The sequence below is a fragment of the Microcaecilia unicolor genome, chromosome 5 (assembly GCF_901765095.1).
Source record: "Microcaecilia unicolor chromosome 5, aMicUni1.1, whole genome shotgun sequence".
NCBI lineage: Eukaryota > Metazoa > Chordata > Amphibia > Gymnophiona > Siphonopidae > Microcaecilia > Microcaecilia unicolor.
Window position 1 is genome coordinate 173,468,368 of NC_044035.1, and position 23,299 is coordinate 173,491,666.

General features: G+C 45.9%; 1 protein-coding gene across 1 annotated transcript in view; it reads left to right on the forward strand.

Moving 5' to 3' along the window:
• Nucleotides 1-23,299, forward strand: part of HYDIN (HYDIN axonemal central pair apparatus protein) — a 2,443,906-nt gene that overhangs the window by 980,066 nt on the left and 1,440,541 nt on the right. Inside the window, exons 42-45 of the mRNA XM_030205004.1 lie at nucleotides 6,318-6,608; nucleotides 7,034-7,228; nucleotides 7,610-7,786; nucleotides 19,050-19,089. Coding sequence (XP_030060864.1) covers nucleotides 6,318-6,608; nucleotides 7,034-7,228; nucleotides 7,610-7,786; nucleotides 19,050-19,089 — 703 coding nt within the window. The remainder of the gene's footprint in view (nucleotides 1-6,317; nucleotides 6,609-7,033; nucleotides 7,229-7,609; nucleotides 7,787-19,049; nucleotides 19,090-23,299) is intronic.

The window sequence follows — 23,299 nt, forward strand, 5'->3', positions numbered from 1 at the left end:
AGAGGATTGTGAAATATTCCAAGAGGACCTCACAAGACTGGGAGACTAGGCACCCAAATGGCAGATGACATTTAATGTGAGCAAGTGCAAAGTGATATATTTGGGAAAGAGGAACTCAAACTATAGCTACGTGATGCAAGATTCCACATTAGAAGTCACTGACCAGGAAAGAGATCTAGATGTCATTGTTGATGATACGTTGAAACCCTCTGCTCAGTGTGCAGCGGCGACTAATACTACTACTACTTAACATTTCTAGAGCGCCACTAGGGTTACGCAGCGCTGTACAATTTACATAGAGGGACAGTCCCTGCTCAAAGAGCAAATACAATATTAGGTACTATTAGGAAAGGAATGGAAAGCAAAAATGAGAATGTTATAATGCCTTTGTATTGCTCCTTGGTGCGACCACACCTCATATAGTGTGTGCAATTCTGGTTACCACATCTTAAAATAGATATAGTGGAATTAGAAAGGTACAGAGAAGGGCAATGAAAATGATAAAGGGGATAGGACAACTTCCTTATGAGGAAAGGCTAAAGTGGCTAGGGCTTCTCAACTTGGAGAAGAGATGGCTGAGGGGAGATATGATAGAGGTCTATAAAATAATGAGTGGAATAGAATGGGTAGACGTGAATCGCTTGTTTACTCTTGCCAAAAATACTAGGACTAGGGGACACACAATGAAACTATTAAGTTGTAAATTTTAAACAAATTGAAGAAAATATTTCTTCAGTCAATGTGTAATTAAACTCTGGAATTTGTTGCCAGAGAATGTGGTAAAAGCCGTTAGCTTAGCAGGGTTTAAAAAAGGTGTGGATAACTTCTGAAAAGAAAAGTCCATAATCATTATTAAGAAGGATTTGGGGAAAATCCACTGCTTATTTCTAGGATAAGCAGTATAAAATCTATTGTGCTGTTTTGGGATCTTCCAGGTACTTGTATCCTGGATTTGCCATTGTTGGAAACAGGATACTGGGCTTGATGGACCTTTGATCTGTCCCAGTATGGCAACACTTAGGTTCTTATGTTCTTAAGTGTGTTTTTACAATTCCCTTTAGTCACTTCCCCTGAAGCAGTCTGCCATAGCGAAATGTGGCCACATTGGGTTATTTTAATAAAGCGTGCCTTCTTCATCTTCTTGGTCATTCTCTTCTTCTACTAAATTTAGCAAAGACAGAACAACTAATTTTAAGAGCTGAGGCGGCTAAAGTTGTCTAAGCTTGTTTTTAACAGCTACCCAGCTTATTTTTGAAGGAGAAGGGCGGCCATTTTCCGACACAAATCGGGAGATGGGCGCCCTTCTCCTAATGGCGGCCAAATTGGCATAATCGAAAGCCGATTTTGGCCAGCCTCAACTGCTTTCCGTCGCAGGGCTGGCCAAAGTTCAAGGGAGCATATCGACAGTGTACCGAAGGCGGGACGGGGGCGTGGTTAAGAGATGGCTGTCCTCGTCCGATAATGGAAAAAAGAAGGCCGGCCCTGACAAGCATTTGGCCGACTTTACTTGGTCCCTTTTTGTTCACGACCAAGCCTTGAAAAGGTGCCCAAACTGACCAGATGACCACCGGAGAGAATCGGGGATCACCTCCCCTTACTCCCCCAGTGGTCACCAACTCCCTCCCACCCAAAAAAAAAATTAAAAAACATTTTTTTGCCAGCCTCTATGCCAGCCTCAAATGTCATACCCAGCTCCATCACAGCACTATGCAGGTCCCTGGAGCAGTTTTTAGTGGGTACTGCAGTGCACTTCAGGCAGGCGGACTCAGGCCCATCCCCCCCCCTACCTGTTACACTTGTGGTGGTAAATGGGAGCCCTCCAAAATCCACCTGAATCCCACTGTACCCACATCTAGGTGCCCCCCGTTACCTTTTAAGGGCTATGGTGGTGTTGTACAGTTGTGGGGTTTGGGGGGCTCATCACACAAGGTAAGGGATCTATGCACCTGGGATCAATTTGTGAAGTCCACTGTAGTGCCCCCTAGGGTGCCCAGTTGGTGTCCTGGCACGTGAGGGGAACCAGTGCACTACAAATGCTGGCTCCTCCCACAACCAAATGGCTTGGATTTGGCCGGTTTTGAGATGGCCGGCATTAGTTTCCATTATTGGCGAAAACCAATGGCGGCCATCTCTAAGGGCGGCCCAAATGTTGAGATTTGGCCGTTCTGACAGTATTATCGAAACGAAAGATGGCCGCTTTACGGGGCCGTCATTAGAGATGGCCACCCTTATAGATGTGTGCCCCCATTCGATTATGCACCTCTATATGTCCCAAGTAAGATCAAAACAATTTTTTTAAATTACATTTTTACCCTGTGCTTTCCCATTCATGGCAGGCTCAATGTGGCAATGGAGGGTTAAGTGACTTGCCCAGAGTCACAAGGAGCTGCCTGTGCCTGAAGTGGGAATCGAACTCAGTTCCTCAGGACCAAAGTCCACCACCCTAACCACTAGGCCACTCCTCCACTCCAAGGTCTAATTTTCAAATTGTTGTTCAAAGTCTCATTTTGTCAAAATTAGATTATTGTAACAGCTTATATTTGGGCTTGTCTCAGTCGTGTTGTAGGGCTCTTCAGGTGGTATAGCATGCTTCAAATACGTTTGATTATGGGATTAAGGAGATTTGATCATGTTTCGTGGTCAACAAAAGCCTTACATTGACTCTCAGTGTGATTTAGAGTACAATTTAAATTGCTGATACTGATTTTGGCACAGCTCCTATGTGCTTCAAGGAAGTTCTCCAGATTTATGATCCAGTCCATTTCCTTAGATCTGCGGGGACATGGCAATTGATGTTGCCCTCACTAGCGAGAGTTCATTACTCAAACACTTGTGACAGTGCTTTGTCCATAATTAGGCCTTTATTGTACAACAAATTATCTGGCAGTTTGTGCCTTTTGTCATTTTTGCTTGTATTTAAGAAAAAGCTGAAAACACACTTATTTTTACAAGCATATGTCGGAGATAGGGTATGGAGTTGTGATTCAGTGCTGAATTGTGTCTGGTATATGTTTGTATGTTTATTTTAAATTGTGAATGTTTTTATTGTTATCCACTTAGTCAATAAGCAGGCTATAAATGAGAAATAAATATTTTATGATTTCATGCTTTTTCTGTTTTTCAGGTTTCACTCTGGGGAACGTAAGTCTTTCTCTGCTGAACCTGCAGAGCAGGTGCAAAGCAACAAATCTGTTAGGTACAGTATGCACAAAACAGGTTTAACATCAGAATTCTCCACAACACAAATGACAAGCCATGTTATTCCTCTGAAAAATAAGCAATCAGTACCCTACCTTAAAAAGGCACAAAGGCTGATGAGATCACTGTGTCTATGTGTTCTGCTCTAATTTCTTGTCAATATTCAACTGGCAGCTGTTAACATTTTCTTAAACGCAGGTCACCACCGGCTGAATTAGTCCCAGATATTCAGTGCTGGACCCTATACAGGAACTAGCTGTGAATATCTGGGTGTTTTTTGTAGCGCTCAGAAGTTATTCGAGTATGGCCAACTTTCAATGTTGTACCCAGATAACTAACCGAGCATAGTTAGAACTATGTTTTATTTATTCATTGCACTTGAAATGCCGCTAATTGGCCTAGATGTAAGCATCAAAGCAGTTTACAAATTAAAACAAAAAAACAGAGGAAGGGGGAAAAAAAGAAGACAAAAAGAAGGTGAAAAAAGAGGAGTGAAGAGAGGTAGTTATGCAGGGGGTGGGGAAAAATTCTACAAAAAGGTGGGTTTCAAGGGCTCCTTTTACTAAGAGGTGGTAAGCCCAACATGGGCTTACCATTCGCTATACAGGAAGTACCGCAGCAGCCCGGCAGTACTTCCCATCCCTAGCATGCTATGATTTCCGGCACTACAAAAATGGCTGCGCGACAAGTGCTTTACTTACCTCAAGTAATAAAAATAGACCTGATAAGGAGAGGATGTGATACATTGGAAGCAGTAATAAAGGGTATGGAATGTTACTTAGCGTCCCAGTGCTCTGGAGGGAACAGGGAGGTTGGTCATGGGTTGAAAAATAAACCTCTTAGGGGTTTCCAGGGACACAAGGAAGCTGGGAGCAGTGAAGTAAGACAATGTTACCGGTGTGGGCAGCAGGGACATCTGCGAAGGGACTGCAGGGCCAAGTTGGGGTTCACTTCACGCTCTAACCCACATCCTGAGCCCCGCTTCACTCAGTGGGTGGAGATTGGAGGCATACCCCTGGAGGGGCTCTTGGATTCGGGGGCGGATCAAACTATGTGTTCGCAATCCCTATGGGACTGAATTGGGGAAAAGATAAAAGGAGGGAGTAGGCTGGTCTCAATTCAGTGCATACATGGGGCCACTTCACGATACCCCATGCACCTAGTAGAAATTAAGGATTCCACTGGTATTCAAGAAATATGGGTGGCCGTACTTCCGCGGCTTCCCCAGGACTTAATTCTGGGGAGGGACTGTGTTACTTTTGCGCAGTATTTAAGGAGTAAGGAAGGTTGGGTCACTACTAGAGCACAGGAACAACAGGCAGGGGGATCAGGGGTGTCCTTGCCACAAGTTTCCCCATACCATCTAGATCTCTTTGGGGCTCCGGGAAAAAAAAGAAAAGGGTCCTGTCAGAAGAAGAGGACACAGTTACAGAGAAGGGGGGATCTGAATAGGCAGGAGGAGTTCCCAGAGGATGCGTCGGGGGTACTAGAGAGGTTCCCTCATTTTGCTAGGGAGCAGGGAGCGGATGATACCCTAAAATATGCCTGGGAGCGGGCAGGACAGGAGGGTGAAAATACTTTTCCTCATTTCATAGTGGGCAAAGGATTATTGTTTCGGGTGGCTCTCTTAGGGCCAGAGCGTAGAGTTCAAAAACAATTAGTAATCCCTCGTGGGTTTCGGGAGCTGATTATGAGGCTCGCCCATGATCACCCCTTGGGGGGACACAAAGGGGCACAGAATAATCTTACGCAGGTGTTATATCGCTTTTACTGGCCTGGGGTGTATAAGGGGGTGGAGCAGTTTTGTAACTCCTGTGCTCAATGCCAAAAGGTGTCCGAACATAGCCCGGAGAGAGGGCCCTTATGTCCTCTTCCTCGTATAGGATCCCCTATAGCGCGTCTGGCTATGGACATGATCGGCCCAATACTACAATCTAAAAGGTTTTTTTTCCTATATCTTGGTGGTAGTGGATATGGCCACTCGGTATCCATGGGTGGTGCCCCTCCGGAAAACCTCAGCAAAAGTGATCGCTTCTCATCTGATCCGTATCTTTTGTGAGGTGGGGTTCCCGAAGGAAGTGTTGACAGATAGGGGAACGAACTTTCTCTCACGTACACTAGCACAGGTATGGGAGGCCTTTGGGATCCGTCACCTTTGGGCGGCTGCTTATCATCCGCAGACCAATGGTCTTGTTGAGCGTTTTAACAAGACTCTGAAAATGATGTTAAGGTGTGGTTTGGGGGCTCACCATGAGGAGTGGGACTTATTGCTTCCATTTGCCCTTTATGTTTATCGGGAAAGTATTCAGGCCTCCTTGGGTGTTTCCCCATTCGAGCTAATGTATGGGCGTGCACCCCGGGGGGTGCTGGATATACTAAGGGAACAGTGGGTACCCCCTCAGGAGCAGGGTGCAGGGGTCTCTGATTACCTGGGGGATTTAAGAGGGCGTTTATATAGGTTAAGGGAGTGCGCCCAACAGCAGCTGGAAAGAAAGCAAGGTGCACAGAAGGTCTGTTATGATAGGAGAAGTACAAGAAGGGACTTCTTAGTAGGGGATAAAGTGCTGATACTGGTGCCAGATTCCCCTCATAAGTTCACTAGTTGCTGGAGAGGGCCGGTTACGGTAGAAAGAAAACTGGGGCCCGTGACCTGTGTGGTACGAGGTGAGCGGGGAAAGGTGCAGACTTATCATGTTAATGTCCTGAAACCCTGGTTAGAGAGGAGGTGTTTGTGGGGGCAGGAAGTTAAGGAACTAGAGAACGATTTGGGTCCTCAGATTACAGAGATATTTCAGACCAGTGAGCCTCAGATCGCGGATACTCTTGGTGATCAGCAAAAAGAGGAGATGCAGGACCTTTTGGCAAGCTTTCAGGATGTACTGACCCCATGTCCCGGGAAAACTCACCTGGTTAGACATGATATACTGTCAGAGCCCGGTAAAGTGGTGAAATAAAGACCCTATCGGCTCTCGCCTCCCAAGCGTCAGGAGATTATTTGGCAGATTAAGGAGATGTTAGAATTCAGGGTTATTGAAGAGTTGTTTAGCCCTTGGTCGAGTCCGGTGGTGTTAGTTCCAAAGGCGGATGGGACCTGGCGTTTCTGCATTGACTTTCGTCAGGTCAATGCTCTGTCAATTCTGGATGCTTATCCCATGCCACGGATTGACGAGCTGCTGGACCGGTTGGGAACTGTCAGGTACCTGTCAACACTGGACCTGACCAAGGGCTACTGGCAGATTCCCCTGACGGCGGAGGCTCGGCCCAAAACGGCCTTCGCTACTCCTCTGGGTCTATACCAGTTTAGGAGGATGCCGTTTGGTCTTAACTCCGCCGCTGCATCCTGCCAGCGACTCTTAGACAAGGTCCTGCGTCCACATCAAGAATACGTGGCAGCCTATCTGGATGATGTGGTGATTCATAGTGAAGACTGGCCCACTCATATACGGAGGGTGCATGCCGTGCTTTAAGCCTTTAGGCAGGCAGGAATCCCCCAAAATGTTATTTTGGTCAGCAAAAAGTGAAATACCTAGGGTACATGGTGGGGAATGGCCAAATAACCCCTCTTTTAGATAAGGTTGCGGTTATTCGGGAGTTTGTATGTCCAGTCAATAAAAAAGGGTTGAGACGATTCTTGGGAATTGTCGGATACTATCGCAGATTCATTCCCCACTTTTCCTCTTTGGCAACCCCTTTGACCGACCGACTGAAAAACACTGCCTCGAATACTATCCAATGGGATGCAGAGGGTAGGGCTGCTTTTGATAAGTTGAGGGTATCCTTATGCCAGGAACCACTGCTGAGGGCTGTAGATTTTTCCAAACTGTTTGTGTTGCAGGCAGACGCCTCAGGGGTGGGATTGGGCGCAGTGTTATCTCAGGTACATGAGAGACAGGAACACCCTCTTATGTACCTAAGTAAGAAACTGCTACCCCATGAAAGGCACTATTCCACTATCGAACGGGAGTGTCTGGCCACTAAGTGGGCCATCCAGATGTGCCACTTTTATCTGGATGGACGGTCTTTCACTCTGGTAACTGATCATGCTCCCCTAAAATGGTTGGGCCACATGAAGGATAATAATGCCCGTCTCACAAGATGGTATCTAGCCCTGCAGCCGTACCGTTTCCGGGTGGAACACAGAGCGGGGAGATTGCTGGGGAATGCTGACATCTTGTCCTGGATTGCTAGTGAGACAGAGGAAGACACTAGCAATCACTTTAGCATGGGGGTGTGTAAGGGGTTACTGAGAAGACGGCCTCAAGGAAAGCGAGAGCAGCCCCGGAGAGAGATTTAAAGACATTTGCAAATCCCTTATAGACGAGGAACGCGCCCTCTGGTGGTCAAGAGACCGATTAGAATAAGGGATGAGCCTAGGAACCACGATTCCCACAATGCATTTGACCCAATACAGGACTCACAGAAAGTGGAGGGGGAGGAGCAGGATTGGGAGATGGACTCTAATCAGGGTGATGAAGAGCAGCTGAAGGAGCCCTGTGAGGAGGTAGAAGAGATGGAATGGGATAAAAGGGAGGAGAATGAGGAGGAGAGGATGGAGGTGGCTGCATTTGCACAGACTGCTGGTGCTAAGGTGAGGAGTTTATTGGCTAAGGTATTTCCTCAACTGTCTGGAAGGGGGAAGACAGAATTGATGCAGCTGTGAAGAAACCTGTGGCAGCAAGTGATTAAGAAGGTTAAGGGTATGAGAAGTTAAATACTGTGTGTTGTAAGGGACTGATGTTTAACCTGATAATTAATGACTAACTGAAAAGAAGAAGAAGATGGTGTTAGAGGTCATTGGACTATGCTCAGCAAATTAACAGGAAATCTCTGTCTGGCATTGTGAACGTGAAACTTGTCAAAGACTTTAAAGTGAGATCGTTGTACTGTGTTGCTGAAGTCACTACAACTGAACTGATGTAAATAAAAGTGAACCCCTTTATTATAAGACTGCTGGAGTTTTTGTCCGTTTGTTGGGGTTATCATTAAATGGCAAGCTAAAGGAGCAGTCACTCGAGGAAGCTGTGGCTGAAGGGGCAAAGAAGGGGGACCTGCTGACAACACACACACATGTCATCTATCTATCTCTATTTTATTTATTGTAACAACTTCTTGCTGTATCACTGAAATTTCAAATAGAATATCTCAGATGTTTGCAAACTAACTAAAAATAATATGTAATAAAAATAGTCAAGGACAACAATTGTAAATATAAAGGGTCAACAAAAAGGAGCATCATTGACAGGCATAGGTATCAAAAGTTTGGTTAAAAAAACCTGTTTTGAACCTTGCTTTGGATGCTTGTGTACAAATGTCATAAGTCAGTGCATTTGGAAGAGGGGTAAATGTGTACTTTGAAGGATCACCTGAACCGCTCCAAGATTAAGCTTCTCTTTTCTGTGGTTTATGCACTATATTCTATCATCTATGGGTATAAGTAGTACCTTTTTGTAAATAACAATAGGAGCTCGTTGTGACCCTGGGCAAGTCACCTAACCCTCAGTGCCCAGGTACAAAAAAAACCAAAAACAATAAAACAACTTAGATTGTGAGCTGATTAGGGACAAAGAAAGAACCTGCATATAATATATGTAAACCATTTTGGTTGCACTACAGAAGAGCAGTATATCACCCAGGATACACCACTAGACACCAGGGAATATTTACAGTATGGTTCGGGTAATGTAGCCTTCAGCAGGGTGGGGGGGGGGGGGGCTTGTACGGGTACGGGTCCTGTCGGACAATGCCACGGCTGTGGCCTATGTCAACCGCCAGGGAGGTACCAAGAGCGCCCCTCTAGCCAAGGAAGCCATGAATCTATGCCAGTGGGTGGAAGCGAACCTGGAACAGCTGTCAGCGGCCCACATTGCCGGAGTCATGAATGTCAAGGCGGACTTTCTCAGTCGCCATACCTTGGATCCCGGAGAGTGGCAGTTATCGGCTCAGGCGTTCTTGCACATCACGAAGCGCTGGGGCCAGCCGAGCCTAGATCTGATGGCGTCATCGGCCAATTGCCAAGTGCCGCGTTTTTTCAGCAGAGGACGGGACCCTCGATCCCTGGGAGTAGATGCTCTTCTCCAACAGTGGCCGACACAGGAGCTTCTCTATGTGTTCCCGCCCTGGCCCATGTTGGGCAGGGTACTAGACCGGGTGGCAAAGCATCCGGGCCGGATAATCCTGGTGGGTCCGGACTGGCCCAGACGTCCCTGGTATGCGGACTTGATAAGGCTCTCAGTGGACGACCCTCTGCGGCTGCCAGTGGAGCAGGGCCTGTTGCATCTGGGTCCCGTGGTGATGGAGGATCCCTCCCCCTTTGGTCTTACGGCCTGGCTATTGAGTGGCAGCGTCTGAGGAAGAAGGGCTTCTCAGACAAGGTCATCGCCACTATGCTGAGAGCGAGGAAGCGCTCTACTTCTACTGCTTACGCCAGGGTTTGGCGTACCTTTGCAGCGTGGTGTGAAGCAGGCTCACTTTCTCCCTTCACTGCTCCAATTTCTTCAGTGCTGGCGTTCCTGCAAGAAGGTCTGGAGAAAGGCCTGTCGCTCAGTTCCCTTAAAGTCCAGGTAGCGGCTCTGGCTTGCTTCAGGGGCCGCCTGAAGGGTGCTTCCCTGGCTTCGCAGCCAGATGTGGTACGCTTTCTCAAGGGAGTTAATCACCTGCGCCCTCCTCTGCACTCAGTGGTGCCTGCGTGGAATCTCAACCTGGTGCTCAGAGCCTTGCAGAAGCCGCCTTTTGAACCCTTGTCGAGGGCATCTCTGAAAGACCTGACGTTGAAAGCAGTCTTTTTGGTGGCTATCACTTCAGCCAGAAGAGTTTCCGAGCTCCAGGCACTCTCATGTCGAGAGCCTTTTCTGCAGTTCACTGAGGCAGGAGTGACTATTCGCACAGTGCCTTCCTTCCTGCCCAAGATTGTTTCTCGCTTCCATGTGAATCAGCAGCTCTGTCTCCCTTCCTTTCGTAGGGAGGACTACCCAGAGGAATACTCTGCTCTCAAATTTCTGGATGTGAGACATCATCAGATACTTGGAAGTGACCAATGATTTCCGGAAATCGGATCATCTGTTTGTCCTGTTTGCAGGTCCTCGTAAGGGTCTGCAGGCTGCTAAGCCTACAGTGGCAAGATGGGTCAAGGAAGCCATTGCAGCGGCTTATGTGGCCGCGGGGAAGGTGCCGCCTATTCAGCTGAAGGCTCACTCCACTAGAGCTCAGGCGGCCTCGATGGCAGAGGCCGGGTCCGTCTCCTTGGAAGAGATATGCAAGGCGGCAACTTGGGCATCGGCCCATACCTTCTCCAGGCATTACCGCTTGACTGTGGCTGCTCGGGCGGAGGCCCAGTTTGGAGCTTCAGTGTTGCGGTCAGGGATTTCAATGTCCCGCCCTGGGTGAGTACTGCTTCGGTACATCCCACCAGTCTATGGATTGATCAGCATGATGATATGGAAGGTAAAATTATGTATCATACCTGATAATTTTCTTTCCATTAATCATAGCTGATCAATCCATAGCCCCGCCCAGATATCTGTACTGTTTATATTCTGGTTGCATTTCAGGTTCAAGTTTAGTCTTCAGTTCCTGTTCAGGAGGACTTCGTGTTCAAGTTTTTTCAATTGGATTCTTCAGGAGTTGAGACGAGTTTGTTGTTACAGTGAGCTGCTGCATTCCTCTCCCCTCCGTTTTACGGGGCTGGATTGAGACATAAATTCTGCCGGCGCTCCCTCCCGCTTCGGCGGTGTTAGGGTCAGTCAGCTCCTCCCGCGGTTGCGGTTGCAGGATAAGCCAGATCCCCCCGCATCGGCGGGGTGGTGTCCCTCCCCCGCTCCGCGGGGATGAGCTAGACGGATTCCCCTCCCCCACTTGTGTGGGGATGAGCTGGGTTAATTCCCCTCCCCCGTTTCGGCGTTGGTGAGCTGGGCAGAGTGTCCCTTTGTGGGTGTAATTCTCTAAGTGCTGAGTCCTGCGGATGGAGCTTGGATATCGACATACTGAGGAGTTTCCGGCAGCACATGACCACATATAGGGAGGCAAAAGGATTGCTCTCTATCTCCACCTGCTGGTAGATGGACACAACCCACCAGTCTATGGATTGATCAGCTATGATTAATGGAAAGAAAATTATCAGGTATGATACATAATTTTACCTTTTTTGTGGTAGCTATAATTTGGGTTGTTCTTCTCAATATGTATCACTTTGCAATTGTTCACGTTAAATTTATTGTGCCATTTGGATGCCCAGGTCCTCCTGCAAATTTTTGCAGTCTGCATGCAATTTAACAACTTTGAATAGTTTTGTGCCACCTACAAATCTGATAACTTCACTCATCATTCCTATTTTCAGATCATTTACAAATATGTCAAAAAGCATTGGTCCCAGTACAGATTCTTGCAACATTTCACTATTAACTTTCCTCCTGCTGTCTGTTTTGTAGCTTTTAACCAGTTTCCAGTCCACAACAGAATATTACCTCCCATTGCATGGCCCTTCAATTTTCCCAGGAGTGTCTCATGAGGGACTTTGTAAAAAAAAATTCCCACACCCCCAATCCTCTTAGAAACATATTTGGGTCCCCCAAACCTACCCCCACCATGATCCTTCATAAAAAGAAAAACTGACATTTCCCTGAATACCCCTCCCACATTAGACACACACATACACAGTGTGCCCCAGCTACTTGCTTTGTACCCCTACCCCCATCCTGTTAACAAAGATTAAGCCTCTATTTTAAAATAAAATGGAGTTTCTCTGAACTCATCCCCTATCTACTTTATATGTTTTCCGGAACCTGCTGTGGATCTTTGGCTGGGGGCAGGTTCAAATACTGGTTGGTTTTGCCCTGGCACCTGCCAGAATAGTGGTACCAGCCTTTAGCAATAGTATCATGGTACTATTGAAGTTGCTGATCTGCTATTAGTGTTATGTAACCTGTCATCAAGTGTATAGCGCTGCGTATGTCTAGTAGTGCTATAGAAATGGTAAGTAGTAGTAGTAGTAAAATCATCTGTAGTACCTAAAGATCGGAGGGTGGCTAATATTACACCGATTTTTAAAAGGATTCTGGGATGAAATGGAAAATTACTTACCAGTAAACCAGTCTGTGCTGGTCAAAATACTGGAAACTATTATTAAGAGTATAATTATCAACCATATAGACAAATATGGATTCAGCCAAGGGAAATCTTGCCTCACCAATTTGCTTCATTTATTTGAAGGTGTGAATTAACATTTTGGATATAGGTGAGCCGGTTGATATAGAGGATCATTTTTGATGTGATGTTTAAATCCAATTTTGGACATTTTATGTAAACGTCCAAAAATCGAATGTCAAACATGGCAATTTTCACACCAGAAGAATGTCTGTCTTTCTGTTTTGAACATGGCCATTTGCTAGATGTCTTTGTGTTCCATGTGCCTATCTTTTAGGAACATTTTCAGAAAAGAAAATGTAATGGAAAAACTCATAAGTCATTGGGATATATGAGGGGCCAGCATTCTTAGTAGACTGGTCATCCAGACTTCCCAGCAGAGCAGTGAGGCACCCTAGGGGGCAGTGCAGTGGACTTCACATAAAAGATTCCAGGTACACATCTCACCATTACCCCCTTATATTGTATGGTGAGCCCTCCAAAACCCACCAAAAACCTACTGAACCCAACTGTGCACTTATACAATAGCCCTTATGTCTGCAGGTGTCACCTATATTTGTACAGTAGGTTTTTACTGGGTTTTGGAAGGCTCACACATTCCATCACAAGTGTAACAGTTAGAGTGGGATATGGGTCTGTGTTCCCTTCTCTACAGTGAACTGCACCGACCACTAGACTATTCCAGGGACTTGCTTGCTACTCTAATAGGCCTGGTCATAACATCTGATGTTGTCATAGAGTCTGGTATGTAATGTATCTTTCACACCTTTGGGGAGTGGGATGGGGTCAGTGATCAGAGTATGGGGGGGAGGTCATACCTTAACCCCTCCAGTGGTCATCTGGTCATTTAGGGAATCTTTTTGTGACTTAGTTGTGATTGAAACAGGTCTAGACCAAATCATCTAACTTTTAGCCCTGGACGTTTTTGCTTTGTTCCATTACGGCAGAAAAACATCCAAGTTTTGGGAATGCCTGAATCCCACCCCAAACATGCCCCCTTGTGATTTGGTCATACTACATACGAACTGCATAGAAGGCCATCTTAAAAATGTGTTTTGAAAATAGCGATTTGGACGTTATGGCAAAAGTCCATCTGTTTCGAAAATAAGCTCCATAGTGTATCTAGATTTTCAGAAAGCTTTTGACAAAGTCCGTCATGAGAGGCTCCTGAGAAAATTAAAAAGCCATGGGATAGCAGACAATGTTCTGTTGCGGATTAGGAGCTGGTAAAAGATAGAAAACAGAGGTCAGGGTTAAATGGCCATTTCTCTCAACGGTGGAAGGTGATTAGTGGAGTGCCCCAGAGATCTGTATTAGGACTGGTGCTGTTTTACATATAAATGATCTGGAAATGAGAACAGTGACTGAGGTGATTACATTTGCAGATGACACAAAATTATTCAATGCTGTTAAAATGCACGAGAGCTGAGAAAAAATGCAGGAAGACCTTAAGAAAGTGGAAGTCTGTGCATCCATATGGCAGATGAAATTTAATGTGAACAAGTGCAAAGTGATACAGATTGGGAAAAATAATCCAAATCATAGTTACTTGATGCTAGACTTTAGGAGTCATCACCCTAGTGTTCGGTGGCAGCCAGAAAAGAAAACAGAATGCTAGGAATTATTAGGAAAGGGATAGAAAATAAGACAAAGAATATTATAAATGCCTCTGTATCACTCCATGGTGGAACCTCATCTTTAGTATTGCGTGCAATTATGGTTGCCATATTTCAAAAATGATAAAGCGGAACTAGAAAAGGTTCAAAAAAGGTCGACCACAGTGATTAAGGGAGTGGAAGTTCTCTCATATAAAGAAAGGCTTAATTGGTTAGGGCTTTTCAGTTTGGAAAAGAGACATATGAAGGGAGGACAAGATAGTGGTATACAAAATCCTGAGTGGAGTAGAATGGGTAAATCAAACTGATTTTTCACTCTTTCAATAGTAGAAAGACTAGAGTACACTCCATGAAGTTGCATGGTAATACTTTTAAAACAAACAGTAGAAAATATATTTTCACTGAACAAATAGTTAAGCTCTGGAATTAATTGCCGAAGAATGTGGTAAAAATAGCGCATCTGGGTTTAAAAAAGATTTGGCAAGTTCCTGGAGGAAATTTCATAATCCGCTATTAAGATAGATACAGGGAAAACCATTATTTATCCCTGGGAATCTTGCTACTCTTTGGGATTCTGCCAGGTACTTGTGACCTGCATTGGCTGCTGTTGGGAGCAGTGTACTGGGCTAGATGGACTATCGGTCTGACCCAGTATGGCATGTTCTTATAGTACTACCATTAGGGGTCAGGCTGCCAGAAAAGGGATTAAGAATGGTGGCATTTTTTTTAAATTGTGTAGCCAGGTTCTTTAAAAGATTGTGAGCCTCCTACTGTTTTTTTTCATTGCTGCAATTGGGAATCCACAATATTCCCGACAGTACTAACACAAAACCAAATTACTAGTGGATTTATTAATTAATCTGCAGTGTTGAGATACCACATACACTTTTGTAAGGATACTTAGAAATTTTGGAACTGGTAGATCTCTTTTCAGATATCTCTTTCAGCATCATACGTCCTAGGAAAGTCAAATGTGATTGCAGACAAGCTCTGCAAATGCTTGGAACTTCATGAATAGGCCTTATACCAGGAGGTGCTACAGGATATATTCTAGAGAAGGGAGCCTTATCAATTGATCTCTTTTCTTTGGATGACAAAAACAAGTTTGTATTGTTCTGCTCTGGAAAGCAAAGCCAGTACAGACTGGTAGTGGATGCTTTCCAAGTACTATAATGGAAACCCAGCTGAGTGCCTCTCTCTGGCATTCTTCAGTAATGTCTCAGTCAGCTGGTCTCCATATTGAGTGCACTGTGGACAAGATGTCTAACCCTTGCAATAGCAAAGCAAAAATAAACATGTTCTCAACAACTATTTCATGCTTATAACACTGGTGCTGCTTCATATTGGTTGCTATTGTCTCACTCTTTATTCCTGCCAGGTTTCAGTCTGGCTCTTTGCCAGACTTCACAGACTCAGGTCAAAATAAATATGACAGAGACATTTGTAGTCCAAATAATCTCATCTAGGCTTTTCTTTCAATTAACTCATGTGTAAGACTTCACTCTCTAATAAAGCCTTTCACCTGTTGATTATAGGAGGAAAGACTAGTTATGTTATCCTCAGCAGCATAACAAACCAAAGCGCTGTCAACCTCTCACCACCATTAAAAAAAAAAGTTTCTTATTTCTCTCAAAATGAGTAAAGAAAACAAACTTTACAGATCTGGGCATTCCTGCTCCCCATAAACTGTGGCTTCTTTTCGCTTCTCAATATTTATGCTTTCTTCCCGAGGGAATGAGAAAAAGTTCTCCTCAGGTGGGAAAAATCTCTCCCACCTAATGGCTTTGAACCATCTCCCGCAGAAGTAAAACTCCTCTGCTGTCACGATTGTGGTCGTGACCCCTCTCAGGCTCACCTTATTTCCGGCGGTCAGCTTCTGAGCTGGCTTCTGTCTGTTCTTCCTGAGTTAGTTCTGTCTCTGTCTCTGTGTGCTGGCTGCTTCCAGCATGGCTCTGATTACTCCACTATACTGCACCTGTGTGTGTTAAGGCTCTCTGTGTTTCAGTATGCTTTCTGCCTGTGTTTTGGTTTGTGTTCCTCTTGCCCTCTGGTGGCCAGACCTGGTGGCTGCATTGGATTGTCTATATGCTGTTTCCCGTTCCAGACTTCAGTCCAGTCCAGTCTGGATCTTCCGGCCTGCCAGACTTGCTTGTCTTGTTTGAGACTACACAGCACCCGTAGCTGCCTGGTGATTGCTGCAGTTGTGAATCTCAGCTGCTGCTGGGCTTATTAGCCATTTGGAAACTCTCTGCTTTGCCTTTGTATTGCCTAAGGCCCTGGTGTGTTGGGGTGCTGGTGCACTTCTGCCTAGTCCAGTTTCTAGTCTGTAATTCTTACCTGATTCTAGTTTAGTCTTTGTGTAGCTTGGTGTTCTGTATTGCTTGTTTCCCAGTCTTGTTTCTTGTTTGTAGTTCGGTGTGTAGTTCTTAAGTTGTCTGTGTTTCTTGTTCAGTGGCTGCCTGGCAGCTTTCAGTTCTGTCTCCTGTCTATCAGTGTTTGTTCCCTGTTTCAGTAGCTGCTTGCAGCTTTCAGTTCTGTCTCCTGTCTATCAGTGTTTGTTCCCTGTTTCAGTGGCTGCTTGCAGCTTTCAGTTCTGTCTCTTGTCTGTCTGTGGCTGTTCCCTGTTTCAGGTGCTGCTTGCAGCTTTCAGTTTTGTCCCTTGTCTGTCTGAGAGTCCTAGTCTAGTATTCTGCCTAGCCTCCCTGTGTATTCTAGTCCCTGTGTGTATCCTGCTGGTATCCAGTTCCGGCCTGTCCGGCAGTCCTGCCGGCCACCTGCACCTAGGGGCTCAACGCCTGGGGAAGGGTGGCCAGGTGCAGGTGAAGTCTAGCCGTCCCTGTCAGAGTTCTGTCTTATCCCTGTGTGGGGTGGTTTTGCCTGCCACTGCCACTCCTCGGCAGTGGCCCAAGGGCTCACGATCCTAGTTCCTGCTTTTGGAAAACGTGACATCTGATCAAACACTGTTCTGTTCCTCAGGTGAAAAAAAACCCCTCCTTCCTTTTAGTTTGGACTCTTAACCTTTTTCGGAGATACGAAGGCGGTAGAACGAGAGGAAATGAGACTGAAGGGGGGCAGACTCAAGAAAAATGTCAGGAAGTATTTTTTTCATGGAGAGAGTGGTGGATGCTTGGAATGCGCTCCCACGGGAGGTGGTGGAGATGAAAACGGTAACAGAATTCAAACATGCGTGGGATAAACATAAAGGAATCCTGTTCAGAAGAAATGGATCCTCAGGAGCTTAGCCGAGATTGGATAAAAGAGCTGGTAGTGGGAGGCGGGGCTGGTGGTTGGGAGACGGGGATAGTGCTGGGCAGACTTATACGGTCTGTACCAGAGCCGATGGTGGGAGGCGGGAATAGTGCTGGGCAGACTTGTACGGTCTGTGCCCTGAAAAAGACAGGTACAAATCAAGGTAAGGTAAACACAAAAAATTGGCACATTTCTTGGGCAGACTGGATGGACCCTGCAGGTCTTTTTCTGCCGTCATCTACTATGTTACTATGTATGTAACTTCTGGCTGGATCCAGCAACCTACTTTCCCTAGCCTCACCCTGTGGACTCATGGTAAGTCCCTGCTGGTGACCATATTTGTTCTGAGTCTTCTACTGCAGTTCCCAGTTCTTAATGGAAAACTGGCCATTGGGTTCTGACTCTCTGTTAAGGTAGGATTTTCCCAATAGCTTCATTCTCTGAGGACAAACAGGATAGAGTAGCCTTATATGTGGATGAAATCATCCAATGGAACCCACACGAGAATGGTCTTGAGCTTGTTTACAACTTTTTTGAACTTTGAACTGCACATGCATACATGTCTTAGGTCCTGCTGTTGTTGTGCAGGACCTAGCTAGTCACCATTTTTTCCACAAAGCAAGTCAGTTGCACTTTTCTGTTACTCTCAGTTCACATCATAAATTGCTTTTGGTAAATTTTTGTGATTTTTGTGCCTTTAAATTTGTCATATGTTCAAAACCATTGTTATTTTCCTAGTGAGTTTTTCGGCAGATTTTTCATTTCTTTTTTGCGGCCTGTTTAGGCCTAGGGCACCCAGTAAAGTAACTTTTCAAAAATTGAGTCATTTGATTTGCTGCAGGTATTTTTGCTGACATGTGCCAGAAATAAAAGGTTCTAGTGGCTTTAAAAAGTGTTCCATCACAGATATGCATAACTGGTGCTTGCAATGCCTGGGACCAGATCATGATTCCTTTTCTTGTAATATATATTCATAAATATAAAAAAGAGAGTTCAATGTTTGAGAACAGTGTAAACTTATTTTTGATGCATCTAAGGTCGGTCCATCAACTTCTGCATCATAAGCACTAGTCTACACAGCTCCGGGTGCTGCATTGGACACTGGGGACACATCAGTATTGGGAGTGCACTGATCACCCTCAATATTGAGCATCAGTAGAGGCCATTGGGATCAGTCATCCTCTGAACTCCTCCTGAGGAAGAGGAAGTCCTCATCCTTGGCCTCATCAGTGCTGAGGGACAAAGATGCAAGATGTTGGGTGGAGGCCAAGTTGCAATGACATCAGTCCTCTTCAAAATAACGTGCCAAGAGCATCGAGTCACTGAGGTTGCTGGTGCCCTTGAAGCACTCCCAAGGTGGGATCCACTCATCCTACTTGACATCAGAGGAAGTGTGACAGCCTTCAAGCAGCAGAAATATACCCCCCAATATTCAGCTGGTGTTGGGCTGCATGGTGACTGCCCGATGCTGGTGGTCAGACCAGATATTCAATGCCGGACCGTATCTGGCGACCGGCATTGAATATCTGGCTTCATTTTTGATCACGGCAACTTAACAGATTAAGCCAGTATTCAATGCTAACCAGTAAAGTGCTTAGCTGTTAAAGATAGGCCTGCTATTTATGCGACCTATTTTAACTGCTAAACATAGCCAGTTGGCGCTGATCCACACCTAACCAGCTATGTCACGCAATATAGCCAATTAGTGGCTAGATGCTAACCATGAATATTCAGCAGAGATAACCAGTTATCTCCCACTGAATATCCACGGTTAGGTGCTAAAATGCTATTTAACTGGCTAGGAGCCATTCCTGACCAGTTAAATAGTTTTGAATATCGGCCAGATAGCTTCCTATACTTCCCCAGGGGGATGTGGCCACTCTGAATGGCAGCCTTTTAAAAGCAGCCCATGAGGAAGTTTAAAGAGCATATGGAGTGCTTCTTTGCCTGTCTTGAGGAAATACACCTGATACTCAAAATCCATTCATTTCCTGCAAGGGATGCATCAACACCAAGGCCTTAAAGGGCATTGAAATCAGTGCAGACTGTTCTGGTGTTGATCTCCAGCCCGTTTAGGGAGGATGCTTCCTATGGTGCGCAGAAGATCCCTTGTGCTTCAGAGTAACAGGCCCAGGCCTCACTAGGAGGTCAGTCACTCGAGGCAGGCAGAAATTCAAATATCTCTTACAGAGTACTTTTGTGAGTCAGAGTCGAAGCATTTCTGTGTGTCTGAAGAAGAACCAAAGGTCTCGGAGGAGGGGTCCATTGGTCCCCTATCAGATTCCTCCTTCCTACACGAGAGATGTAAATTTTCCCCAGAGGAGCTCTCATTCAGTGATTTTGTCAGAGAGATGACTAAGTCCATCCCTTTTCTTTGGAGACTGAAGTCCCAAGGCAGAAACTGGACATTCTTCAGTTCCCTAAGGAAGCTGTGTCAATGCCTGCTCACAGATTCCTCAGGCAAATATAAATGAAGATGTGGGAGTATCCCCCTCTCTGTACAACAGGGGAACAAGAAGGTTAACTGTATGTATATGTTATGATTGGGGTCAGAACCCCTCTCAAACTTACCTCTTTCCTGGGGGTCAGCTTCTTAGCTGGCTTCTGTTTCTTTTCTCTGTCCTTTCTGAGCTGGGTCTGTCTCTCTGTGCTGGCAGCTTCCAGCAGCATGGCTCTAATTATTTCACTATACTGCACCTGTGTGTGTTGTCTGAGTTGCTCTACCTCTCTTTGGGTGTACTGGCTTCAAGTGCTTCACAGTGTTGCATTGGTGTGGGTTGGACCTCTCTGGGTCAGTGTGCTTTTGCCTAGGTCTAGGGAGTGTGACATCATCAGGGAGGGCCTTGATAAGGAAGTGGTGTTGTTTCCTTCAGAGCCTTTGCAACAGTGGTGTTTGCTTTAGGTAGGGTGGTGCAGTGTGCACTTCTGACTTTGTGTCTAGTTTCCCTGCTTGCTTTTGCTAAGGGCCAGGTTAGTGTTAGTGCAGTGTGCACTGGTGACTGTGTTTAGCTTTCCTGCTTTTCCCTTATGGTTCTCCTGCTTTTCCTTCGTGGTTTTGGAAGCATTGCTATGTGTAGGGCTTTGGAAGATCTGTTGCTGATAGAAGTACTTCAGGGTTTGGTGTTGTTAGGAACACTGCAGAGTTTGCTGTTAGAAGTACTTCTGGTGTTTGTGCTATTGGGAGCATTGCAGTCTTTGCTGTGGTGTTTGGTGATTTAGAATCACTTTTGGCTTGTGTTAGCTTCCCTGCTTTTTCCTTGTGACTCCCCTGTCTTCCCTTTGAGTGCTAGGAGCTCTTCTGGTTGCTTGCCAGAGTAGTGCTTAGGAAGCACCTTGTTGGTTTTGTATCTAGCTGGCTAGATCAGTGCTTAGGTAGCTTGTTAGTTTTGTGTTTAGCTTGTTAGTGTAGAGCTCTGCTTGTAGCTTGGTGCTTAGTAGCACCTGTGTTAGCTTTGTGTTTAGTTCCCTGCTTTGTTAGTTTAGGGCTTAGGAAGTCCCTTTCTTGAGCAGGGCTTAGGAGCTCCTGTTTAGTATAGGGCTTAGGAAGTCCTTTTGTCAGTTTACTGTTAGGAACACTCCTGCTGGTTTAGGGCTTGGGAGCATGTAGATCAGTTTAGGTTTAGGAGCACTTCTGTTTCCAGTCCTGGTCCCTGTGTCATCCGGTATCCAGTAAGTCCTGCCGGCTACTCGAACCCAGGAGCTCAACTCCTGGGGGGCTTAGTAGCTAAGTGCAGGTGAAGCTGTGTGGACCAGTCCGGTGTGCTCCAGTCCGGGGGATTCCAGTCCAGTGTCCTCCAGTCCGGGGGGTTCCAGTCCTGTGTCCTCCAGTCCGGGGAATTTCAGTCCAGTGTTCCAGTCTATGTGTTCCGGCTCGCTGGGCGGTGCCTGCAGTCCCTGCCGGTGTCGGTGTGCTTGCCCAGCGTTGGTTGGTGGGTTTTGCCTGCTGCTGTCGCTCCTCGTCAGCAGCCCAAAGGCTCACGTTTGCTCCAGAGCCCGGCCCCGCGGGCTGTGAACCTGAGAACCTGACAGTATAGAGTTCAAAAGACTCCAGGGTTCGAGAAGCTGCAACTTCCTCAACATTCTACGGTGGTCAAATCTGCTCTCAAAAAAGCCAAGAGTATGAAGACTCACTGATTGGTGTGCCCAGGGAGAGAGGCAAGGATCTTGAAAACTTCTGGAAAAATTTGCTTATGGTCTGCATAGCTTCTTATCAGGTCTTCATAAACTTGCACCTGTGGAGTGAGAGGGCGGACACCTACACCTTTGAGAGCAGTAGCATCTCATTGCTGTCTGCTAAAATACCTCCTGGAAGAGGAGATTGAGCCTGGAATGGGCCTGGAGAGGGTCTTAAGTGTCCGTCTGCTACTTGATGGTAGTAGCAACCTCTTGCACCTTCTCTGAAGAAATTCTCTCCACAGGATGATACATTTGCACTTCTGACTTGAGATTCTAAGCCTGCAGCCATGTGAGTCTGAGGACACCAATCACCATTGTGAAGACTCGGGATGCCATATTGAAAATATAAGTTGCTCAGACGCGTATTTTCCACACTCCCACTAGTTGGTGTCACGGTTGTGGCCATGCTCTTATGTCCAGACCTACTGATTTTCTGTACCTAGCTCTGTGACCTCTCCAATCTGCCATTTTTCCTGTTGTTGTTCTTCCTGTTAGCCAAGCCTCGCTTTGGTCTTCCTGCAGCCAAGCCTCGCTTTGGTCTCCCTGCTTCTACTTCATTTCCTACTTGTGACATCATCAGCCTACTCCATTATAAGGACCCAGGGAGCTTACCTGCGTTGCATTTGCAACAGGTCTATTTTCCCTTTTCTTGTTGTACTGTTGTTTGATTCTGAGGGAACTGGTCTTCTTGTTAAGCTGTGCCTCTGGGCACAGCTCTGAGCCCTGCGTATGTGGTTTTGGTTTGAATCTGTATGGATTACTTTCCTGTTAGGTTTGCTCTCAAGCAAAGCCCTCTTCTGTTTCCCTATATGTGTGTGTGTGGTTTTGGTTTAAACCTGTATGGATTACTTGCCTGTTAACTTTGCTCCCAAGCAAAACCCTGTTCTGTTTTTCTGTGTGTGTGTGGTTCTGGTTTGAACCTGAATGGATTACTTCCTTGTTATCTAGGCTCTCCAGCATAAGCCTGTTCTGTTTCCTTGTGTGGGTTCCCTTGTTACCTTTCACTGCTCAGAGAGCCGGTTGTTGCCATCCCAGCTGCTTTCCTTGATACTTTGCTTCCATGCTGCTTTGTGTGCTCTGTCTGCTCTGTCTCTGCCTACCTTTCCTTTCCCTACCTGGCTGTGGGTGCTGGCTGAGTTCTGGTAAGAACATTGTTTCTCCCTTTGGTTGCTTTAAACCTTTGACTGCAGTTTAAGCCCTGCTTCTTTCTGACTTGTATATTAGAAGCAGCCCTTCCTTTTAGCCTGCTTTAACTCTTTGTTGTGTTTGTCTCCTGATTCTTGTGAGCATTGCTCCTTATCTGATTTGGGTATGTAAAAGCAGCTTTCCTTGTTTGCTTGCTTTTCCCTTTGTCTCTAGTGTCTGTTATTTGATTCTGTGGCACAGCCTTGTATATTCCTATAAGTGGCTTCCCTTTACCCTTGAGTGCTGTGTGGCCAGCCTTGTGTATTCTTATGAGCGGCTTCTCTTTACCCTGGAGTGCCGTGTGGCACAGCCTTGAGTATTCCTTTGAGTGGCTTCACTCTTCACTGAGTACTGTATGGTACAGCTTAGAGTGTTCCTTCATGAGTGACTTCCTTTTTTCCTTGAGTGCTGTGTGGCACAGCCATGAGTGTTCCTTTTTTATGACCGTATAGCCTTGTCTTGAGTTTTCCCTGTGTGATTTCTGTTTGAGTCCTCTCTGTGAGGTTTCTGTTTTGAGTTTGAGTGGGTTGCTCTTCCTGTTAGCTGTGACTACTAGCTCAGCCTTGGGCGGTCTCTCTATGTGGCATGAGTGGGCTGTTCTGCTGTTTAGCTCTGTCTACTAGCACAGCCCTGAGCATCCTCTCTATTTGGTTTCTGTTTTGAATTTGAGTGGGTTGCTCTTCTTGTTAGCTGTGACTACTAGCTCAGCCTTGAGCGGTCTCTCTATGAGGCACGAG